The sequence below is a fragment of the Verticillium dahliae genome, genomic scaffold (genome assembly GCF_000150675.1).
Source record: "Verticillium dahliae VdLs.17 supercont1.8 genomic scaffold, whole genome shotgun sequence".
Lineage (NCBI taxonomy): Eukaryota > Fungi > Ascomycota > Sordariomycetes > Glomerellales > Plectosphaerellaceae > Verticillium > Verticillium dahliae.
In genome coordinates, this window is record NW_009276927.1 from 881077 (window position 1) to 900918 (window position 19842).

At 50.5% G+C, this 19842-nt stretch overlaps 4 protein-coding genes across 4 annotated transcripts; 3 read left to right on the forward strand and 1 right to left on the reverse strand.

The window, feature by feature from the left end:
* Positions 1-3865: 3865 nt before the first annotated feature.
* VDAG_04831 (uncharacterized protein) lies at positions 3866-5171 on the forward strand (the record flags this gene model as incomplete). The annotated part of the gene is made up of 4 exons (XM_009654435.1): positions 3866-4135; positions 4233-4527; positions 4575-5050; positions 5109-5171. The coding sequence occupies 4 exons, from the start codon at positions 3866-3868 to the stop codon at positions 5169-5171; spliced, it is 1104 nt and encodes a 367-aa protein (XP_009652730.1).
* Positions 5172-9762: 4591 nt separating this feature from the next.
* Positions 9763-14719, forward strand: VDAG_04832 (uncharacterized protein; the record flags this gene model as incomplete). Its single annotated transcript, XM_009654436.1, has 4 exons — positions 9763-10049; positions 10413-10474; positions 10895-11955; positions 12095-14719. 4 exons carry the CDS (start codon positions 9763-9765, stop codon positions 14717-14719), a joined length of 4035 nt encoding a protein of 1344 aa, XP_009652731.1.
* A 37-nt stretch (positions 14720-14756) lies between these two features.
* Positions 14757-15135, reverse strand: VDAG_04833 (endochitinase; the record flags this gene model as incomplete). The annotated part of the gene is made up of 3 exons (XM_009654437.1): positions 14757-14771; positions 14854-15009; positions 15043-15135. 3 exons carry the CDS (start codon positions 15133-15135, stop codon positions 14757-14759), a joined length of 264 nt encoding a protein of 87 aa, XP_009652732.1.
* Positions 15136-15590: 455 nt separating this feature from the next.
* On the forward strand, positions 15591-16046 carry VDAG_04834 (necrosis- and ethylene-inducing protein; the record flags this gene model as incomplete). The annotated part of the gene is made up of 1 exon (XM_009654438.1): positions 15591-16046. One exon carries the CDS (start codon positions 15591-15593, stop codon positions 16044-16046), a length of 456 nt encoding a protein of 151 aa, XP_009652733.1.
* Between the last annotated feature and the right edge of the window lie 3796 nt (positions 16047-19842).

The window sequence follows — 19842 nt, forward strand, 5'->3', positions numbered from 1 at the left end:
AGCTATATAATAGATCGCTAGATTAGGAAACTAGGGAGATAATTATAATCCGAACTCTAGAAGTATTTATATTAGAGACCCTAGAATTATTCGAATATCTAGAGCTAATTTAGCTATATTAATATAGAAGATTTAGGAAATTAATAATAATATATATTTAGAATCTATTATAAATAGTTTCTATAGATCGTAAGAGTAATATAATTAAGGGTTTATAGATTAAATATTAGTTTATTATAAAGAAGGAATAATAAGGTTATAATTTAATTATTAAATTATATAATAAAGATAAAATAATAACCCTTAGGAAGCTATTTAAGTAATCCGATTAAGAGGAGATCGATTCGCTTTTAATAATAAGAATAATTATATTAATTAATAAATCTACGGTCCCTAGTACTAGGATCTTTAGATATCGATTTATAAAAGAGGTAAAAAGCCTCCTTTAAGCCCTATATAAGAAGTTAAGATTAATAGTTTAAGGCTATAGTAATTAAGAGAAGACGACCCTATTAACGTAATCGCTTATAATTATATAATATAATTAATAATTAATCTTAGCGATTATATTAATATTATAAGAACGTAATTAATAATTAATATTCTAGGATATTAATTAAATTTATATTTAGAATATTATAGATCTATTATATAACGTTCTACTATATATCCCTAAAGAGCTATAATATAGATACTCTAATAATATTATTTTCTATATTATTAAGCTATTCTATATAATTATATAGTTAAGCTTCTATTAATTTATAACCTATTAATAATATTATAGAGAGCGCTTAATAGCGGTTCTAATAGGCTATAATCTATATCTCTTATTAATTAGAGCTAGAGAGAGCTTTAGATTAATCGGAATATAGATTAACGATACCCTAAACCTTAGAGAGCTTATATTTATAGAAAAGGAGTAAATAGAGCTTTTAAGAGTTAGCTTCTAAACGAAGCCTACTTTTATCCTAAATATTAATTTAGAGGGCGTCTTTAATAATTATATTATTAAAATCGGAACTAATAATCTTAAGATTCTATAGAAAGGTTAAAATAATTAATTAAAATAAATAACTTTAAAGATATTAGATTTAGAGTAGTAATTTATTACTTAGAGAGCTTATAGTATATATATAGCTTCTACCTATTAACCCGAAATAGCTTTCGATTTCGCTATAATTTCCTAAATTAAGAACTTAGAGAAGGACGATTTTAATTAGCTTAATAAATATATATAATAATAAATCGATAATATAGACTATAGCCTAAATTATATACGCCTCGATCTATTAACCGTTTAATTATATATATTTATTAATAGCTCTTTTGCTAATAATAAAGACTTTAATTCTTAGATTAGATTCGTTATCCTCTTTAATAATAAATATTCCTATAATTAAGAGAATATATTTATAATATATAATAATATTCTTTATTAATAATCTATTAAATATAAATAGGTTATACGTTTAATTTTAATTAGCGAAATCTATAATATAGTTAATAGTTTTAATATAGTATATATCCTTAAATAGATACTTTAAAAGATCTATAAATACTTAGATTTATTATTCTTATAAATAATTATTTATATTAATAGCTTCTCGTTCTATTAATATTTTATTTAATTAAATATAATTATAGAGAAATACTTAATAATAGATCTTATAATATTATAATAAAGCTATAAAGAATACGAAATTAACGAAATTCGCTAGATCGTAGGAAGGGATAATCCTATAGATATAATAATTAAAGGAGCTCTAAATTAAATATTAGAAGCTTTTATAAGCTTTAACGAAGTTATAATTAAGATTAAAGGTTAGATTAAATATTAAGAAAAGAATAATTAAAATATAAATATAATTAAAATTAATAACTCCTTAAAAATAGCTTAATTATTAAAATAGCAATTTTGTTCCGCGTGGAATGCCCGCCGCCCGCGCCGGTTTCCCCCTCTGGAAATGGCGGTTGCAGGTGGGTCGCTTCATCCCCCCACCTCACGCCTGCTCCCACCACGAGATTCGCTCTTTTCTGCCGCCCCCTCCAAGGTACGTATCTTTTTCTGCCGCGTATAAAGTCAACGTCACGCCCTCATGAAAGTCCAAAATTTGTGCCTTCTTGATCTTTTCTGCCACGACCCAGAACAATGCTCTTTTTGGCCGTCTCATCACCGTTTCGTCACCGTCTCTGCCATTATCGCCGTTATGGTCCTTTCTCTCAGATGCCTTTGCCAGGTTCGTGTGATATCTTGGAGACCTTGTTAGGAACCTCAACTGCCATGGCTTGAGGATACTTGGCCCTGTTCATTGCCCCTGGCTAACGACTCGCAGATCCTCTCCAACGCTCTCCATCTGCAGCTAGCGAATCACTCGGACTCACCGCATCGCTCTGGATCCTGACCCTGTCCTCGGCCACAACACCACCCATGACAAGGTCAACTCTCACGTTCATGAGGCGAGACACGAACCGGGCCTAATCTGCTGCTCAGCACGGGAATGAGCCTTTTTGGAGACGATGTCACCTTTCAGGCACGAATATCAAGTATGTCAGGGTGTCTTTTGGGAGTAGGCGCGTGTGCCATGGCATTCGGCGTGTCCGGCGATGCCGCCTTCATGCTCCAGACACAACTATGGAATATTGGAGGCCTCATCTCATCCCCGCTCATCCAATGAGCGCCCTTGATCATACTCACCTCCCCCTCCTGGGCCTTCGGATATCGCTACACCCCTCGGGAGAGTGGCGTCGTAGATTGCAAATACAGCCGAACCACCGCCGGGCATGACCGTGCCGACGTGCATCTGGACATTGCGATCTGACAACCTCGCAATCAGCCCGCTAGGCTGACTCGTCTTTATTGATATTGGCCTCAGCTCCGCTGAACCCCCGTCACGTCCAAGCCGACGAAGATCTTATGCCGAGCCGGTCTCGGCCTGGCTCGATACGAGTTCGGGTGAGACTTTTTAGGGCGCAGGCTTGCTGGTTGCCCTTGGGACTGTCTCCTCAGGCAGAAGCAATGCCCATGATTGGCGAGAGAACGAGCAGGCAAGGGGCTGATCACTTGCCCTTGCCAGAACTGCAACGCTGGAGGCCCTCAATCATGAACCAAGGCGGCACACCGCTTTACCAATGGCCGGACGGAGACTCATGAGACCCGAGGCGTGATACAGCCGCCGTGACGGGTCGATGATCATCACGCGGCGGCAGTCAGGGCCTTGCCTGGAGTTCCCATGGAAATCCCTCAACCAGGTACGTGAGACATTCTCGCGGGGGCCGGTCGCCGGTATTCCGATGAATCCGCGGCCCAGAGTCACGAGCCACGTCAGCAAGCTAGGGACAGGACTCAGCCGTATGACTCTTCAGTGGCAGCGGTGAGACTTGTGACGGCACACCCTTGGCGCTAGGGACTGACGAGACGACCGAGCAGTTTCGACCGAGATTCCCGTTGGGGGCACGAGTGGAAGACTGCTTGGTAAGCCTTATCCGCCCAGGCCATCATCGGCGATATCAGGGGTTCACGGCAGGACGCTCCCAACATCCAACTTGCTCTGGGATTTGGCATCCTTGCTAATCTTGAGCGTTTCGGGTGATGCGAGATGCGTCATCATCAATTGGGTAACATGCTCTTTCGGGAAAGAGCTCGGCTTTGGCGAGGAACGAGGCAATGTCACTCGGTATTTCCGAAAGAGGGTATTTCCCCAAGCGGAAAGAGTCAGCTCTGCTCATGTCCCAAGTTCAAACTATAAGACTCGCCTTTACCTCTCATCTAAAAGGGGCATCTCCAGCAAGATCACTCGTCAAATTCTGCTTATGCACACCCCGTTCAACCGTCGTTTCTACCATTTTATCCTCCTTTGCCACAATGAGTCGACCATTCCAGAACTACGACCCTTTCACCAAGAGCTTCAGGCCATCCCTATCCAAACAATCCCATAGCCGAGCATCCGGAGGCAAGAGACCTGGCGGGGTAAGATCCAAGTTGGTGTCGCGCCCCAGTCCAGAATTAAGCGAGCAGAGTGTCGACTTCCCCGACGATGAGTTTCGACCATCGGAACAGCTTTCAGTCACTACTGGTGTGATCGATCTCACAAGAACCGATATTGTGCCGCCGCCAGAACAGTATGGGAGCCCGGTGAATCAGAACTACACGGAAGATTCCAGCTGTCAAGGTTGATAAGTTCCAAAGCAATTTTGTTGGATGCATATGCTGACTTGGCACAGAGAAACAGAATGACAACCATGTGGCCGACGACAGACCTATCGACTCAGCCCCCCCGTCTTACATCAATGCACCGAAACAACATGACAAGCCAAGCACGAGCGACGCACAAATATCAAACCTTACAGTGTCGGGTACCGATGATTGTCTTCGTACCAACGGTGCTCGCCATAGAGCGTCACCACTTGCGAAGTTGAAGGAGACACGCCTTCACCTAAGCAACGGAGATCAGTCAGTGGCTCTCATTGACCCTTCTGTTCATGATGCTGGGCGTCTCGATTCCCAGTCTCTGCCGACCAATATTGGTAAGTCTGACGCTTCGCAGGCATGTTCGACCTACTGATTCACACAGCCGAAATCAACGTCGCACTTGTAGAAAATGATGCCGGGCATGGTATTACGGCAACAGGAGACCATGAAGTCACTGTACTAGCTTCTGTTCGCAATGAGAACGATGTTTGGGAATCCCCGGTCAAGACTGATGAAGATCAACTCATGGTTGACATGGGCAACCATGCCAACGGTCAAATTGGCAAGTCTATTCGAAGTACTTCCACCGGATCGGAACAGGGCCAACCTGTTGATGTGGTCGCCGATGGAGATTGGGAGATCACTGAGTTGATCGGGAAAGAAGTTATACAGGGCAAGGTACACTACTTGGTTCGTTGGCAGGCAACTCTTGTGCCAGAGGACGAGATCAATGCCCCCGAACTAATAGGCAGGTTTGAGGCGAAGTTCGGGGTGAAGGCAAGTCCACATACGGGGTCCTCCAGGGTTGCAAAGCAGACTCGCCCAACGAAGATGAGGAAGACCGACGAGGAGGCAAAAGTACGTCGTCGTCGGGGACGGCCTCGTAAAGGTCTGACGTGACCGGGAGTTTCGGCAGGGTGGCATGGCAACAGGGAGGAGTAATTGCGTTTCCGACCACTTCATCATGCCATACCAATGATTCTCCATATTATTTTACTCGCGACTCCGATCTGTTCATCGAATGTGAACAAATACTCGGGGAGAGCTTGAGCCTCCGCGCCTTCACCCTTACACTCGCAGACCGTCTCGGCAGACGCTCCGTGGTTTCGCCAATACCCTGGCTACCATCAGTGTATTGCTAAGCATGCGAATGACGGGAGCGAGGGACCATGTACGGAAGCTCAGTGGCCAGTTAAGTGAATCAATCGGAGAGCAGATTGCCTGTAGAGGCCGGCGCCTACACTCGACCACCTATGTACCCTTAGAATCTCATCGTATCGAAGCCCTGACTGATCCTGTTGATCAGTGACATGTATATTACCAGGAGGGGAACACCAACGACATGTTTTAATAAGCAGATTCAGCAGAACTGGGTTCGGGGCAAGGATGGATTCATCGGCGGAGTCCGGCAGAATCGTAAAGCGTACACGCCCGACGAAGATGGTAGAGACGAACACACATGGTGGCACGTCAGAGTACAAGGAAGCTTCGCAATCAGCCGGATTGGTGGCACGGCGGCGGTGGGGTGGCTCGGCCTTGGTCGACCAATTAGAGAGCTCACCGCCCAGCAAGAACAACCAACAACAGAGGCTGATTTGCCCCAAGGCATGGCGGCATCCAGAGGAGAACTTAGCGCCAACGAGCGATGTTCCCAGATCCCAAACCATAAAGCGTTGGACCGCCGCACTCTGTTTTTTCCTTAGCTCTGGTCACCTCTACAACACAACTTTCTGGCGAAACATGGAGCACCCAGAGAAGCTCGGCTCCGCTGCCCTTGATGCTCACATTGACAAAGCCTACCCGACTTTGCTGATATCATAACTTGAGTTGCCAACAAGCAAAGTGCCGCAGAAGGTGCCGCCAGCATGAGGATTCCCATACTCCAACAGACGATCGACACGAAGCAAGAGGAGCTTGAGCGGTTAATGGAGAAGATTCAGCAAATCAAAACAGAGCAGGAGGCTAACAGGCAAGAGATTGCGTGCCTGAAAGCCAGGGCTGAAGCCGCGAAGGAACGTTCACGCAGAGTAGCAATGCTGGCAGAAAGTATTTCTGAGAAGACCGGGTCTTTGAAGCACGCTGGTTCCTCGGTTCGTACCGTTCCAAGCAGTTCAGCAGCGTCGCAGGATACGACTTCTTGGGCTTCCGTCCAGCCCCACTGCTCTTCAACCCCTCCGTCAACCAGCTCAGACATTGGTACGCTTGAACCAGGCGCGGCAAACGGTTAGTGTGTTCTTCGATCCCGCCTTGAATGAGAGATTGGGCGTTTTTATGGTCTCATACTATGATACTAATGCGGATTTTCAAGCTGCCGGCTTGACCAGCGATGGAGCTAGTTCCTCTAGTTCGCTGTTTCAATCTCGGCCAATCGCGGTTTCCGAGCTCCGAGCCGTGTTGCCACCTCCGGAGGGCCCTGACATGGCGTTTGTTGAGTTGATGAAAGCCTTTTCAAGCAGGATTGGCAGTGGCTCAGGACAGGCACCCAAGGCCCGGTGGCTGACGATGGTGAAAAAAAATACCACTATTGGACCAGACAAGACAGTACGTTGTATGGTGGTTGAAGAACCAGTATTGCAGGACAATATCGCAGTTGCGGCGTCTTGCGACGATAACATCTCTACCTATCAACCTTGCTCTGCACAGTCACCCACTTGTGGCACGGATGCACGCCGATCGACACGACGCCGTAAGACACTACGCCACTTTTATCCTGATGTTTCATCCTCACCACCCACTATCACGAATTGGGGCTTGTCCTGGTGTCAGAAACGTCGTCGACTCAATGAGGATGATGTTCATTTAGGCCGATCTGAGGATCCTACGCACGACCAACAGAGTTCCGGGGGGTTCAGGAAGGTTGCCACTTAAGACGTTTGCCGGTTCAACAAATTGGAAGCCCTCCTGATGTTGAGCCTCAGGGGACTCTACTGAAGAAGAAGTCTTTCGAAGGCATCGCATATCCAGATGTGGGCGGACTGTATCTTGGAAGGTAGGGCTCTTCCTCGGCCTCGAAGCGATCTACCTGGTATGCCATCCTTGCACTCCCTCTTGGTGACTTCAAAGGCGTGGAAATTGCTGCTATATTTCTATTTGTTACAGAAGTGGTCAAAAACATATTCATGGTTGGAAGGATGGGTACGAAGATGGTTGTCCTCAGGTCACAAACTGAAAGTTCCCAGTGTTGTGGTTTCAGGATGATGAGTATTTGGTATGGGGTGGAGAGAAATCTCTGTTCCCTTCTGCGGGTTCTTTCTCATGGCTCCCTGTCAGCAAGATATGATCTTTCAACGAGTACGGGCCCGACGGCTCTCCCGCTTCTGGCTACGATGTTGCATCAAAGTTTTCGACCGAATTGGAGGATATAGAGAAAGCGAAGAGTGCTTGCGACGAAGGGTAGTTACATTGCTTCGAAAGAAGCATCTGAGGGTAGGTTCCGCAGGTATGCGCTTCCATACTTGAACGCTTAGTGACCATAGTAGAGAACGATTGCTACCAATCACCTACCCCTTCGCATAGTTCATCTCGGTCAAGCCAGACCGAGTGTCAGGGCACAATTGCGGTATCCCGTTCCCCTCAGATGATAGGCGCGTGGGCAAGTGCGGAGGCGTTGGAGGTACATATAAGGAGCTGCGGATGGCCCCTCCTCGCAGGAGGAGGCCAGATTTCAGATGTTCCATCACCATATACCTACGAATTAAGCTACGGACTGCGATGCGAAGACCTCTTCACTCTGCTGACAACTGCGCTCTGACAGGCGTGCACTGGGGGATCATCCATCATCAGCCTGAATCCCCGCCCGTGCCCTAAGCCGGGAGCGATCCAGTGCGACGCGCGGCATCTGGACAAAAGTCCAAACACGTCACGTGAACCTTTCCGTCTGCCCGGCGTTGCACGATGCCGCGAACTCGATCGACGATTTGGGGTTCTGCGCATACTGCCGGCCAGCGTTAGCAATCAGACAACATGATGCGATCAGATGACGACATTGACCCACGAGATATGACTGTACGACCCCCATGTCAGCCAAGCTCTGTATCGGTTAGGTGCCCTGCATCCATACCCCTGTACGTCACGACGATCTGCTTCCCCCGATTGACAAAGTCCGCCGTTCCGGCCTCTCGCGATAAAAAGCCGCCAACCACAAATAGGTAAATATGGAGTACCTGTAGGGATGTTAGTCCGGTCCGGTCGTCACGAGAAGCACAGGCCCCCAACCCACTTGACTTTTTTCGTCGAGCTCAAGCAGCTGCTGCATCCGGTCAGCCACCCACCCGAGCTGGACTGCGACGGCTTGTCAGTGGGACGCGGCGCATGGGATGAATGGCTGTACGCACTTTCGGCATCCACTTGCCAGAACAATGTGACCCTTTTCGTCTTCACACCACAGTCGTAATAGCTCCTGAGGAGCTGTGCGACGTGTGATAGCTGACCGGCGATTCCTATGCCGGTCGCGAAGAGGAGAACATTGTCATAGGAGTCCAGGTTCATCTCTTTTCCGTACGACCCGTCTATCAGGGCTCTCGAGCGGAAGTTGTTGTTGAGCTTATTGTCCTTGAAACGGAAGACATGATCTGTAAACCCCCTCTGTTTCTGGGCAATGAGGACAATGTAATTGTGAGGGAACGACCACGTGACTTTTATGCTTTATGAATAACGTTAGTGTCATTTTATGAAGACTGTACAAATAGCTTTAGTGAGAGTTTTCCTTACGAAGCTCTCTCTTTCTCCTTCCCTCCTCGTAAACAATCGTTTTGCCCAAGTCGCACCCGACCTCTTCGTGCCCTTGTCCCATCACATATTGTTTACCAGTACCACGACACGGCATATCACCGTCCTCGACGTGAATATCGCCGGTTTCCCTCCAATAGTCACCACTCCAAGCTATCCAGGCCAAACCAACGAAACCAAGCAAACCAAACGAAACCAACCCAACGAGACCAACCCAAACGAACCCAACCCAAGCGACACCAACCAACCAACCCAAACGAGACCAACAAACCAACCAAAACGAGACCAACAAACCAACCAAAACGAGACCAACCAATCAACCCAAACGAGACCAGACGAGACCGACCAACCAACTCAAACGAAACCGTCAACCCCACCTACACCAAGCCCGCCACCGTCAAGTCAATAACGCCATGTTTAGCGCCGCCGTCACTCCCGTCGATCGAGTACCCCCCTGCCCTCTCCTCAGCGCCAGCAACACCGAAGAAACCTTCCGAAATGCCTTCTCAACCAACCCAACCGGCCTTATGAAAGAAGTCTTCCTCGTGTGAAACGCCGCCTACGGTATGCAAGCGGTAATCGATTCTCTACGTGCCTCAGCCGCGACGACAAATACACAAGTGGAAGACCTCCAAAACCGCCTGGAAAATACGCTCATTGCTAAGAGTGATGGAGACGCAACAATCGCCCGTTTGATAGCAGAGAACGAAGCCTACCTAAAAGTTATTCAATCAGGAGGAGCCTCACACCGCACACCAGAACACCCCGACCCCGAAACCTTCACAGGAGAGGACCCTACTCTCCTGCCAAATTTCCTTCAGCAACTCGAGCTAAAGCTAGAAATGAACAAAGATTGGTGGAATTCGGAATCTCAACGCATGGGATACGTCGTCTCGTGCCTCAAAGGTAAAGCACACGATCAAGTCAGCTACAACATAAAAAATGGCGTGGTCCTCTTTGACAACGTCAACGCTGTTAAAAACGTCCTCCAGTCAGCGTTCGGAGACATTGACGCCAAAGCCACCGCTCAACTCAAGATCTTTGTGTTGGAACATCGGCGCCAGGATCCCGCGGGCGCGAGCAGGATGGTCAGTGCGGCCGGTGCTGGCAGGGGGACTCCTCCCGGCTGGTGCTCAACCACGTGACCACCCTGGCATATACCTTCGCGCCCGACTGGCGTGCGCGCCCCTTTCCTTTACTTGAATCAATCATCATCGACTATCAGAAGCTTTAATACAAACGGTATTACGGCTTCCCTTGTCGAGTCCCTATGGGGTTATGTTTTCACCCCTGTGAGACCTACACTGATCAGTGGTAAACTTTACAGTTACCACTTGAATACCGCAGATCAGCAAGGAAAACACAGAAGAGACGGCAAGATCTAACCGTTGACAAATCCCTGGTCAACGGCGGTGAAAGGTCAACCCGTGCTAACGAGGATCACAGAGCCGGTGACGGGCCTTAGTAACAACAGGTTACCGAAGGTTCGAAGCTCCTCGACCCTCGATCCCCTCGCAGTTCTATCGTTACGACCGAGAATCCCTCTTCCAGAGGGTAGGTGGCGATACCGGATACGCCTGGGGAGCGTCCATCACGCACGACTTCACGGCTCCCGCGATCTCTCGCGGCAAGAGCAACGCAGCTACGACGCGTCCCCTCGTTTCCAGCGGACGCAGCAGGAAACGCCCTTTTTCCTTCCATCCCGCTACCACCCCTATTCCCACCAGATCCCACGATACCCTCATTTTCACGCTCTTCAAGCTTTGCCAGCGGCGCAGGCGGTGCCTGCCGTTAGCTCCGAAAACTCAGACAGTCCTCTAACCGGATCAGAGTACTCCGGTGTAACAGATACTTTCAAAACGTATCGTGTCTCAGGACATCTCAAAAACCCCGCAGCTTTCTCGTTTCACTATCCGGACATCCGGACCGTCAAACCGGACAGTCAACCAGACTAGACTTCCTCGCCAAACTCAGCTACAGACGCCGCCGCTGCCTTGGGAGCTGCCATGGAAGACACAGTCATGGCGCCAAGCCTGGCACCCCTTCCGATCCCCCTAAAGATCTGGGACAGCGTTGATCCACCAACCTGGGGAAAGATCAGCGCTTTTGATCCCACCGATCTGGATAACACCCCGGAGCAAATTGGATCGATAATCGGCTACCTTATAGAGTGCTATAAGCGACGGCATCTATTTGGCCAACTCCTATGGGAGGAGATCAACAGCGACTTTGAAGAATGGGAGGCAGAAACGTTTATGCTTGCCCCCAACTCTATTATCAGGTACCTCCGCGAATACCTGCTTTGCCAAGGCGTCTTCGTGGCTACCGACGGTAACAGGATTGCAAACAACGTATACGAGGCAGTGAAGAGAGGGAACTTCCGAACATGGACAAATGCAGAGATGACCGAGGTTGCTGGCAAGAACAGTACTTTCCGGGAGAATCTCGCCGATCCCGATTTCTTCAGCGACATCAGCACTCCAATACGGCCTTACATACCTCCATCTGCAACTACCCCTGTTTCTATCCGTCAAAGTCCTGCTATTAGCCATCAAGGCCACAGCAGCGGGTATCAGGATCGACCGCCAGTCCCTGCAGTCACCCACAGACATACGCCACCTACAGTCATCCCCGGTCACATGCCATCCCCGAAGCAGCTCACAGACCTCACTAAGCTGTACACCGACGATATGAAGTATGGAGGCGGGATGTACGACATCCTTGAATCCAAACTCTTGATCTTCAGGGATAACTGCCATAAAGCTGGCATCCCTCACGCCCTTTTCGCTGGCGCCTTCTCCATTATGTTGAAGACCAAGGCTCTACAGTTTTACTTCGCTCGCCTGTGTAACGTCACGCCTTCCCCTGACTTCCACACTATGGTCAGCCGCGTCAAACAACACTTTGAGACCGAGGAGTCACGTCAGGTCTACCTGGCGGAGTGGCGGAATACAACCTTCCTCCACATCATCCACGAGAACCCTGACAAAACCAAAATGGAGTGCCTGGACCTCTTGCTCGAGACACTGATGAAGGTGCAACAGGCACTATCAATCATCCATCAGTCTGATGAAGCCCTGCGAGACCAGGTCTTGAGTGCCTGCCGCGGCGTCAGGGAATGCGAGCTCTGTCTCTTTAGCCCGGCACCTACCTTTTGAAGGTGTCTGCAACCAGCTTCGATCAGCCATCGGAACAGCTACGCAGTCAACGAACCAGCAGTCCAATGCCAGTGACCAGTACTGGACCGACCGCACCTACAGGGGCCATGGCCGCGAGTCACGATTCGGTCAGCGCCAACGGTCACACTCTGGCATCAGGCCTGGCAGCTCTTCTTCATGGAGACCACCTGGCAGCGTATCTACATCATCACCACGGCCCACGCTGCCTGCCACCCCTAAGAAGTGCTATGTCTGCAGGAAATCTGGATGCTGGTCGACAAAGCATTCGAACGACGAACGCCGACGCGCGTATGACAGCTTCAGAGGCAAGTACCAATACACCCAGGACACGTCGATGCCCTCGTTCAACCACTTTCTCGCCTGGCATGAAGGCATTGAGGGCATGGACAGAGACGAAAACGATAACGACGACCCGGACGCCCAGTACTTCCAAGCCTTGGGAATCGCCGATGACCAGTATGGGGCGCTGCCTAGAGAGGAGAGTGATGAAAGTCAGGAGTTCATGACTTCCTACTTTACAGGCCCCGTGAACGGTCCGAAGATCGTCGCTGGCCTCGCAGACCAGGCTGTTGCACATGCCTTAACGAAGGAGGATCTCCACGGCCAACAGCTGCCGGACGACGCTGCGTCAGTCTTCTCCCTTGAAGGCCGCTATTCATCACGCGGTTTCCAAGGGATCATGCCAGATACAGGCGCAGCAGGATTCTCAACCGCAGGCCACCCGCAGTTCGTCGCCCTGCAGCGTGAAGTCCCCGTTACACTGGACACATCAACAGCGGGAGATGCGAAGATCCGCTTCGGCGGAGGGGATCCCATCGACTCTATTGGTACAACGGTTGTATCTACCGTCTTCGGCAAGATGTCTTTCCACGTCATCCCCACGGACACCCCTTTCCTGCTCTGCCTCGAGGACATGGACCGGATGGGCATCCAGTTTGATAATATCCGGAATGTCCTCCGTCAAGGCACCATGACCGTACCTGTCATCAGGAAATGGGGTCATCAGTGGATGCTCTTGCAACCCGAGCGATCCCTCGCCTGGAACCACCTCACAGACGTTGAATTACGGCGACTCCATCGCCGCTTCGGTCACCCATCTGTTCAACGGCTACACCGCGTGCTACAGCTGTCCGGGCATCCAGTTGAACTGACCGCTCTGGAGGAGCTGACGAAGATCTGCCGGCACTGCCAACTCCACGCAGGTCGACCTACGCGCTTCAAATTCACTCTGCGTGACGACCACGAGTTCAACTACGAAGTCATCGTCGACATAATGTACCTCGAGGGCAATAAGCCTGTCCTGCACGTCGTTGATTCAGCCACTTCCTTCAACGCAGCCCGCTTCCTGAAGGACATCTCAGCAAAACAGACGTGGGATACACTGCGGCTGTGCTGGATCGACGTCTACCAGGGACCCCCTGACTGGATCGTGACCGACGCGGGTAAGAACTTCCATTCTGCCGTGTTCAAGCAGTCCGCCAGATCCATGGCTATCTCGGTGAAGGAGATGCCCATCGAGGCCCACAACAGCGTTGGTAAGGTGGAGAGATACCACGCACCTCTGCGCAGAGCGTACGATATCATCCGCTCCGAAGACCCCTCGACGAGCCCAGAGCTGGCCCTGAAAATGGCCGTTAAGAGCATTAACGACACAGCCGGTCCTAACGGCCTCGTGCCTACTCTTCTGGTCTTCGGGTCCTACCCTCGTATGACGGACGATTCTGCGCCATCACCCACGACTACCCAACGCGTTGAAGCAGTACGCAAGGCCACCGCGGAGATCCGACGCCTCCACGCGCGACGTCAAGTGACCGAGGCTCTCGCCACCCGGAACGGCCCTGACACGACACCAACGCTGGCACTGCCGCTGCAGTCCCTGGTGCGTGTGTGGCGCGAGAAACAAGGCTGGCAGGGACCCTTCAAGCTCCTCGCCACCAAGGGAGAGACCTGTACCCTTGACCTGCCGCAGGGACCTAGAGATTTCCGCTCTACCGTCATCAAGCCATTTTACGAAGATTCCGATGAAGCGCCTGAAGCGCCACCCTGCGGAGATGCCGACAATGCGATCCAACCTGTCATCGTAGTCGCGCCAGAGCAAACCGCTACCGAGCAGCCACAACCTGCGAAGCGTCGTCCTGGGCGCCCCCGCAAGAACCCACCACTGACCATGAACATGACTGAGACAGATGTCTGCCTGCCTGCCCAATACTACTACTTGGTATTTATATCAAGCAAGGAAGAAGCGGACCATGATCTGGCAAAGAAGCTGCGCGACGAAGGCATCCTGACCGCCCCTGGCGAGCCGTTCGAACAGTCAACCAAGGAGGAGATCGACAGCCTTATCGGACGAGGCGTCTTCGAGTTCACCCAGTTCGACCCTGCGAGGCACGCGGGCGTCCGCATCTTTAAGTCACGCATAGTCAACGAGGTCAAAGGCAAGGCGACAGGTACCCCCTATGAAAAATCGAGGCTTGTCATCCAAGGATACGCAGATGACGGCAAAGAAGTCATCTTGACCCAGGCTCCCACGATCCAACGAGCCAGCCAACGCCTTATCCTGGCAATCGCTCCCTCCTTACTGCTAACTGGGAAGACCCTATGGCTGCGAGATATCACCTAGGCCTACGTCTAGTCATCTACACGCTTGAACCGTAAGATCATGGCCCGCCTGCCTAAGCAGATCGAGAACCAGTACCCGACAGGAACAATCATGACAGTGGTCAAGCCCCTGTACGGCATCGCAGAGGCTGGAACCCACTGGGCGTAAGAGTCCCACGAGCCGGAATAATCGTAGGCCATCCGGTAAAAGGTATCTACAATACCGGAGATCTTCTTGAGGTCTAGCTTCTCGTAATGGGCCTGTCCAGCGGGCGACGCGATCGTGAAGAGAAAGTGGTAGCCTGGGGAATACTGTGACACGTAAGTATCAAGCTCATCACGTACCGCTGCCAACAGGAGAGCAAAGTTTTCTGCTTCTCTTTCGTCCGCTGGATATTCCCAATCAATGTCAATGCCGTCGAACCCCCAGTCTTTCATGAGAGTCGCAGAGGACTGAGAAAATATTAATCTGCCGGCGTCTGGAAGAAACCGGAGCAATAATGGCCATGATATCGTGGGTTAAAGTTCGGGGTGGTATTTACGCGGGAGCGAAAGGGCGGGGGGGGGGGCGAAAAGTGTGTGAGCAACGTAACGAAGAGGAAGCTAGTTTTGCACCGAACCTGGCCTATTTTAGGACTGGAATGACGAGATTCAAAACTCACCAGCTCAGGAAGCGGGATTGGGGGTATCTTTAACACCATAACGTACTTCCTAGATATAGCTGACCCTCGCGCCCATTGGCTAGAGGACGGCTGTCACAACACTGAGTGAATCACATGACGGGTGGCGAGCGGGAACTAAGGCTTTTTGCGTGGTCTTGCAAGCTGCGAGCGAAGTCGGCGGAACGGCGGAACAGGTCAGCGACGTTTTGCTGAAACGGCTTATCTGGTACCATGTGGACTTGTCGCTTTATGGCCCCACTTGCGGATTTGGTCCCCACCTACGGTTTCCTAGCCCCACTTACGGATGGCGCGCCCCGACGGTATACTCAATTATCTATCATTGCTCACCGCCACGACTTTGAGAACATTGTCGTCTTCGTCGATGACCCAGCGGTCAACCCGATACCTGCGATCCTCGGTGGCGCTGCCTCTGGCCACGGCGAGTATAAGACGACGGCGACGCCGGACGTGGAGGGCGATAGCGTCAAGGTCGAGTACTTCACGACCTTCCTGACCAACCACGAGCTCCAGTTCACGGCGACGAGTGGCAAGACGTACCCCATCTCGGACTGGGACGCGATGCCCCAGGGGGCCAGGGACGCTCTTGAGACGACCGACTTTGGGAGCGCCAACGTTCCCTTCAAGGACGGCAACTTTGACAGCAACCTCGCCAAGGCGGCGTTGTAGATGAAACCGACCGCGTGCGCCGCATGTCAGGCCGGTCCTGGCATCGATACAGCGCCCAATCTCCGGGGTCAGCTTTGGGAGACTGCAGTGTAAAGGCAAGGATTTCCGGTTCTTGGGATGTGGCCGGGGAAAGGGCGACAACTGAGTCTTGCGAAGTATTGCTAAGATCCCGATGTGGTCAAAATTTCTGGCTGGGAGTGTCTGACTTGTAAGTGGGGGGTCAGGATGATGGGTCAAGGGGGAAGGTGCAGCCAGACGCAAGGTACTTATCGAATTCCTGCATACGAGAAAACTTGATTTTCATTGGTTGTTTCGGCCCCGTTAGCTCGGCGATGTCTGCAGCGATGACCGAAGTGCCCTTTCTGCAGTGCATCACATGGCCCTTGCCACATTACCGGCTCCGAGTCGAGTCAAACCTGCATCAGATAAGATGCCTGCTGCAAGAAAATGAAGAAGCACTGCAAGAGACTAAAGTCCAAAAGAGCGCTTTGGGGAAGCCTTGTTCAGTTGGTGATCCATCAAAAACCAGCCCGCATCGCAGAGCGCTTTGGCATCCGCCATGGATCCACGAGAGCGAATCTTGAAGCCTTTTCGCGAGCGCTTCCTTGTGGAGAAAAAACGTCTTTCGGTAGTAAGGGAGATAGTTGAACTATACCCAACCAGCATGTCAGTCGAGCCCCCAACTTCGTTTTCCATAAGCGCAGCCACAGCAATGATAGATAATTGAGTATACCGTCGGGACACGCCATCCGCAAGTGGGGCTAGGAAACCGTAGGTGGAGACCAAATCCGCAAGTGGGGCCATTGCCGTAAGGCTTATATTGATGCCCATTGGGCCCATCAAAGGCAATATATCGAACCGACAATCAGGGCTGCAAGGGAGTTCTGGCAGAAGCACTTCAAGCCACGAGTCGAAGGGTCCGCGCAAACCCCCCAAAGTTCAGAGATCGGACAGATAGAGAATCCCTTTCAGCGCTTCAAGGCTAAGGCGGCTGGTGCCATTCACGATCAGTTCCGAGACGAATTCGACGACTTCATTGGGGTATGTTCGCATCCTAATTACATTCTCATTAATGCTGACATGCAGACCAGGCACCACCTCACATAATCGGCGAACAATCAGCCTTAAGTTGGTGGCTCGAGTCGGCTCGCCAGTTTGTCTATCCGAACCTTAGCAAGATGGCTATCACGATCTTCTCGATCCCGCCAATGTCAGCCGAGCCGGAACGGGTTTTCTCAGGCACAAAGCATACCATTGCGCCTGAGCGGATTCGGCTAGGACCAGAAATGGTCGAGGTCAGCGAGTGTATAAAGAGCTGGGTGAGGATACCACCAGGCAAAGAGCGGGCTGTATTGAGTGGCATATTCAGGAATGCATTACAGGTTGAGGAGGCTGCAGCAATACTTGAAGACGCCCGACTAGAGTCAGACAAAGACCCTCAAGAGGATCACTTTCAGGGGCCTCGGGGGCCCCAGATGAGACCAATAGGCGTATATAAGGGCCATAGATGGCCTCCCAGGAGTGGGAGACCAGCGATCAATTCCGGTCACCTATCGCACCCATCAGCAGATCTCCTGCGCTGGCATTCTCGATCAGGGGGATGCAGCTCGAAGTGGCAACCGCTGCAAATGCATACCGGACGAGATAGTGACTAGCTTTAGAGAGGGTCAGAAGAAGGACGAAAACTATGAGAAGACAGATATTGACCCGAGGCTTTCCCGCTCTTGTGCTGCATGACGTCCATAATGTACGTGTTCAAGCTAGGAAACGCACAGGTTTGACAAGCTCCTTGGACGAACATGGAGATTACGGGAAGAGGGATCCCGCCTAGGCCTCGATCTACAGCCCATCCGTACAACAGAGTCGATGCGGGCAGAGCGAACGCCATCAAGAACAGACTACCACGAAGGCGGTCTTCCCAAAGCCTGAAGCCCCGCCTTTTCATCCATGACTTGACGACATGATCGGCCAGACGGCTACCAATGAGGGACCCTAGAAGATACCCTGCCCCTGGAGCTAGGTAGAGCAGTCCCGATTGTAGGGGTGTCGTCAAACCTAGCCGGGGATTCAGGATATAACGGATAGGCGTGAGCAGCGAATACATGTTGAAAGCCATTGCCGCAGAAGCCAGACTCTGAAAGGAGAATCAGTACACGTTGTGGTTTTCAAATCCTTGGCTGTCTATAACGTTGCTCACCCACTTTCGGATACCCTCCCCATTCGGACACCCTCCCCATTCGGACACCCCAAAATTCCACCCCCAAAAATCATACCATCAATTCAACCCGAATTTTCAACCCGTTCCGATGCAACGACAATACAGTCCTCCGGATCACTCGGTATTTCAAGGTCGCTGATTTCACCTATATTATCCTCTTTATCACCTGCCTCAATTTGGGCCCTGTGGATAGCTTCAATGTCGGCAAACTTCGAATTTGGGCTAATCCGGACCTTCTTCTTCTTCCTAGGCCTAGCCTCTCCTAGCTGCTGTTCTAGAACCTGAATCCTGCGTTGCTGGGTAGCTATAAGGTAGTCCTTTTTCTCAAAGCCTTTCCGAACCTTACGGAATAGAAGCCGTTGCGTATTAGTAGGTTGATCTAGCTGGTTGAATTGGGCTAGTTGGACCTGTAGGTCAACTGTCTTCCTAGGGGTCGACCATGTAACTGCAGATGTAGCTGTTTCATATTGCTGGATAGCCCTAGATCCAATAGCCCTATCTAGGGTAGATTTGACGCTTCTAGTAGCGTTGGTAGAATTCTCAAGCAGTAGAGGGCTCAGGAAGGGCCAGGTCATAGATACTGGCCAGAGACCTGTTGATTTCCACCCACTGCGTATATTCTGGGCCGTAAAAGCTGACTGGCGAGCCTTCCTATAGCAGGCAAGGAAATTCCTTTTCCCTACTACTGTAGAATCATTCCACTGCTCAAGGTAGCCTAGCTCTTTCCTATAGGCTGCCTTAAGGGGACCGAAAACCGACTGGTCGAGTGGCTGTAGGACGTGTGACGTGTGGGGAGGTAGGAAAACCAGGTGTATATTGTTGGTATAGCAGAGATACATGAATTCTGTAGTCTCATGGCTGCCGTGGCCGTCTAGGATAAGTAGCCTAGCCGTTGAAGGGTTGGTTGGTTGGGTGGATGGTATGAAGATCTCCTTAAGCCAGAAGACAGCCGTGTCGTTATCTGTCCATCCGTTTTCGGTGGCAGTAAACTTCCAGCTACTATAGGGCTGTAGGTCTAGTGGAAACCACTGCTGTTGAACTGATTTTCCTTTGAAAATAACCAAGGGTGGTACTGTAGTGCCTGTCGCGCTGATACACTCAAGGATAGACGTCCAGGCTCTAGATCCCGGCTGTTTTTTCCGTAGATTCTGGGCTTCTGCAGAGCCTAGAACCAGGCCGTTCGATCCCCGGCCTTCTAGGATACCAGTCTCATCCATATTGTAACGGTTAACTGGTTGGATGGCCTTAATCTCTGGAATAGAGAGGTATCTAAACCAGTCCCTGATTACGTTAGTTGTCGCGCCGTTGATACGCTGGGAATCGATAGGCCTAGCCCTCTGGACCTTTATCGATGGGTTTCTGCGTGTAAAGGCTTGGAACCAGTTCTTTCCGATCGTCTGTGGTCCCCCTTGTAGGTGTAGGATTCGTTCTGCAAATTCCCTGATTTGCGAGTGCGTAGGTGGAAGCCCTAGGGCAGCCTGGATCCGAATCCATTCGACTAGGTGCTTTTCCTGCGTCGGGGATAGCTTCTGCTGGGTAGAAAATGCGATGTCCCTTGGTTGGATTCCTTGTAAACGG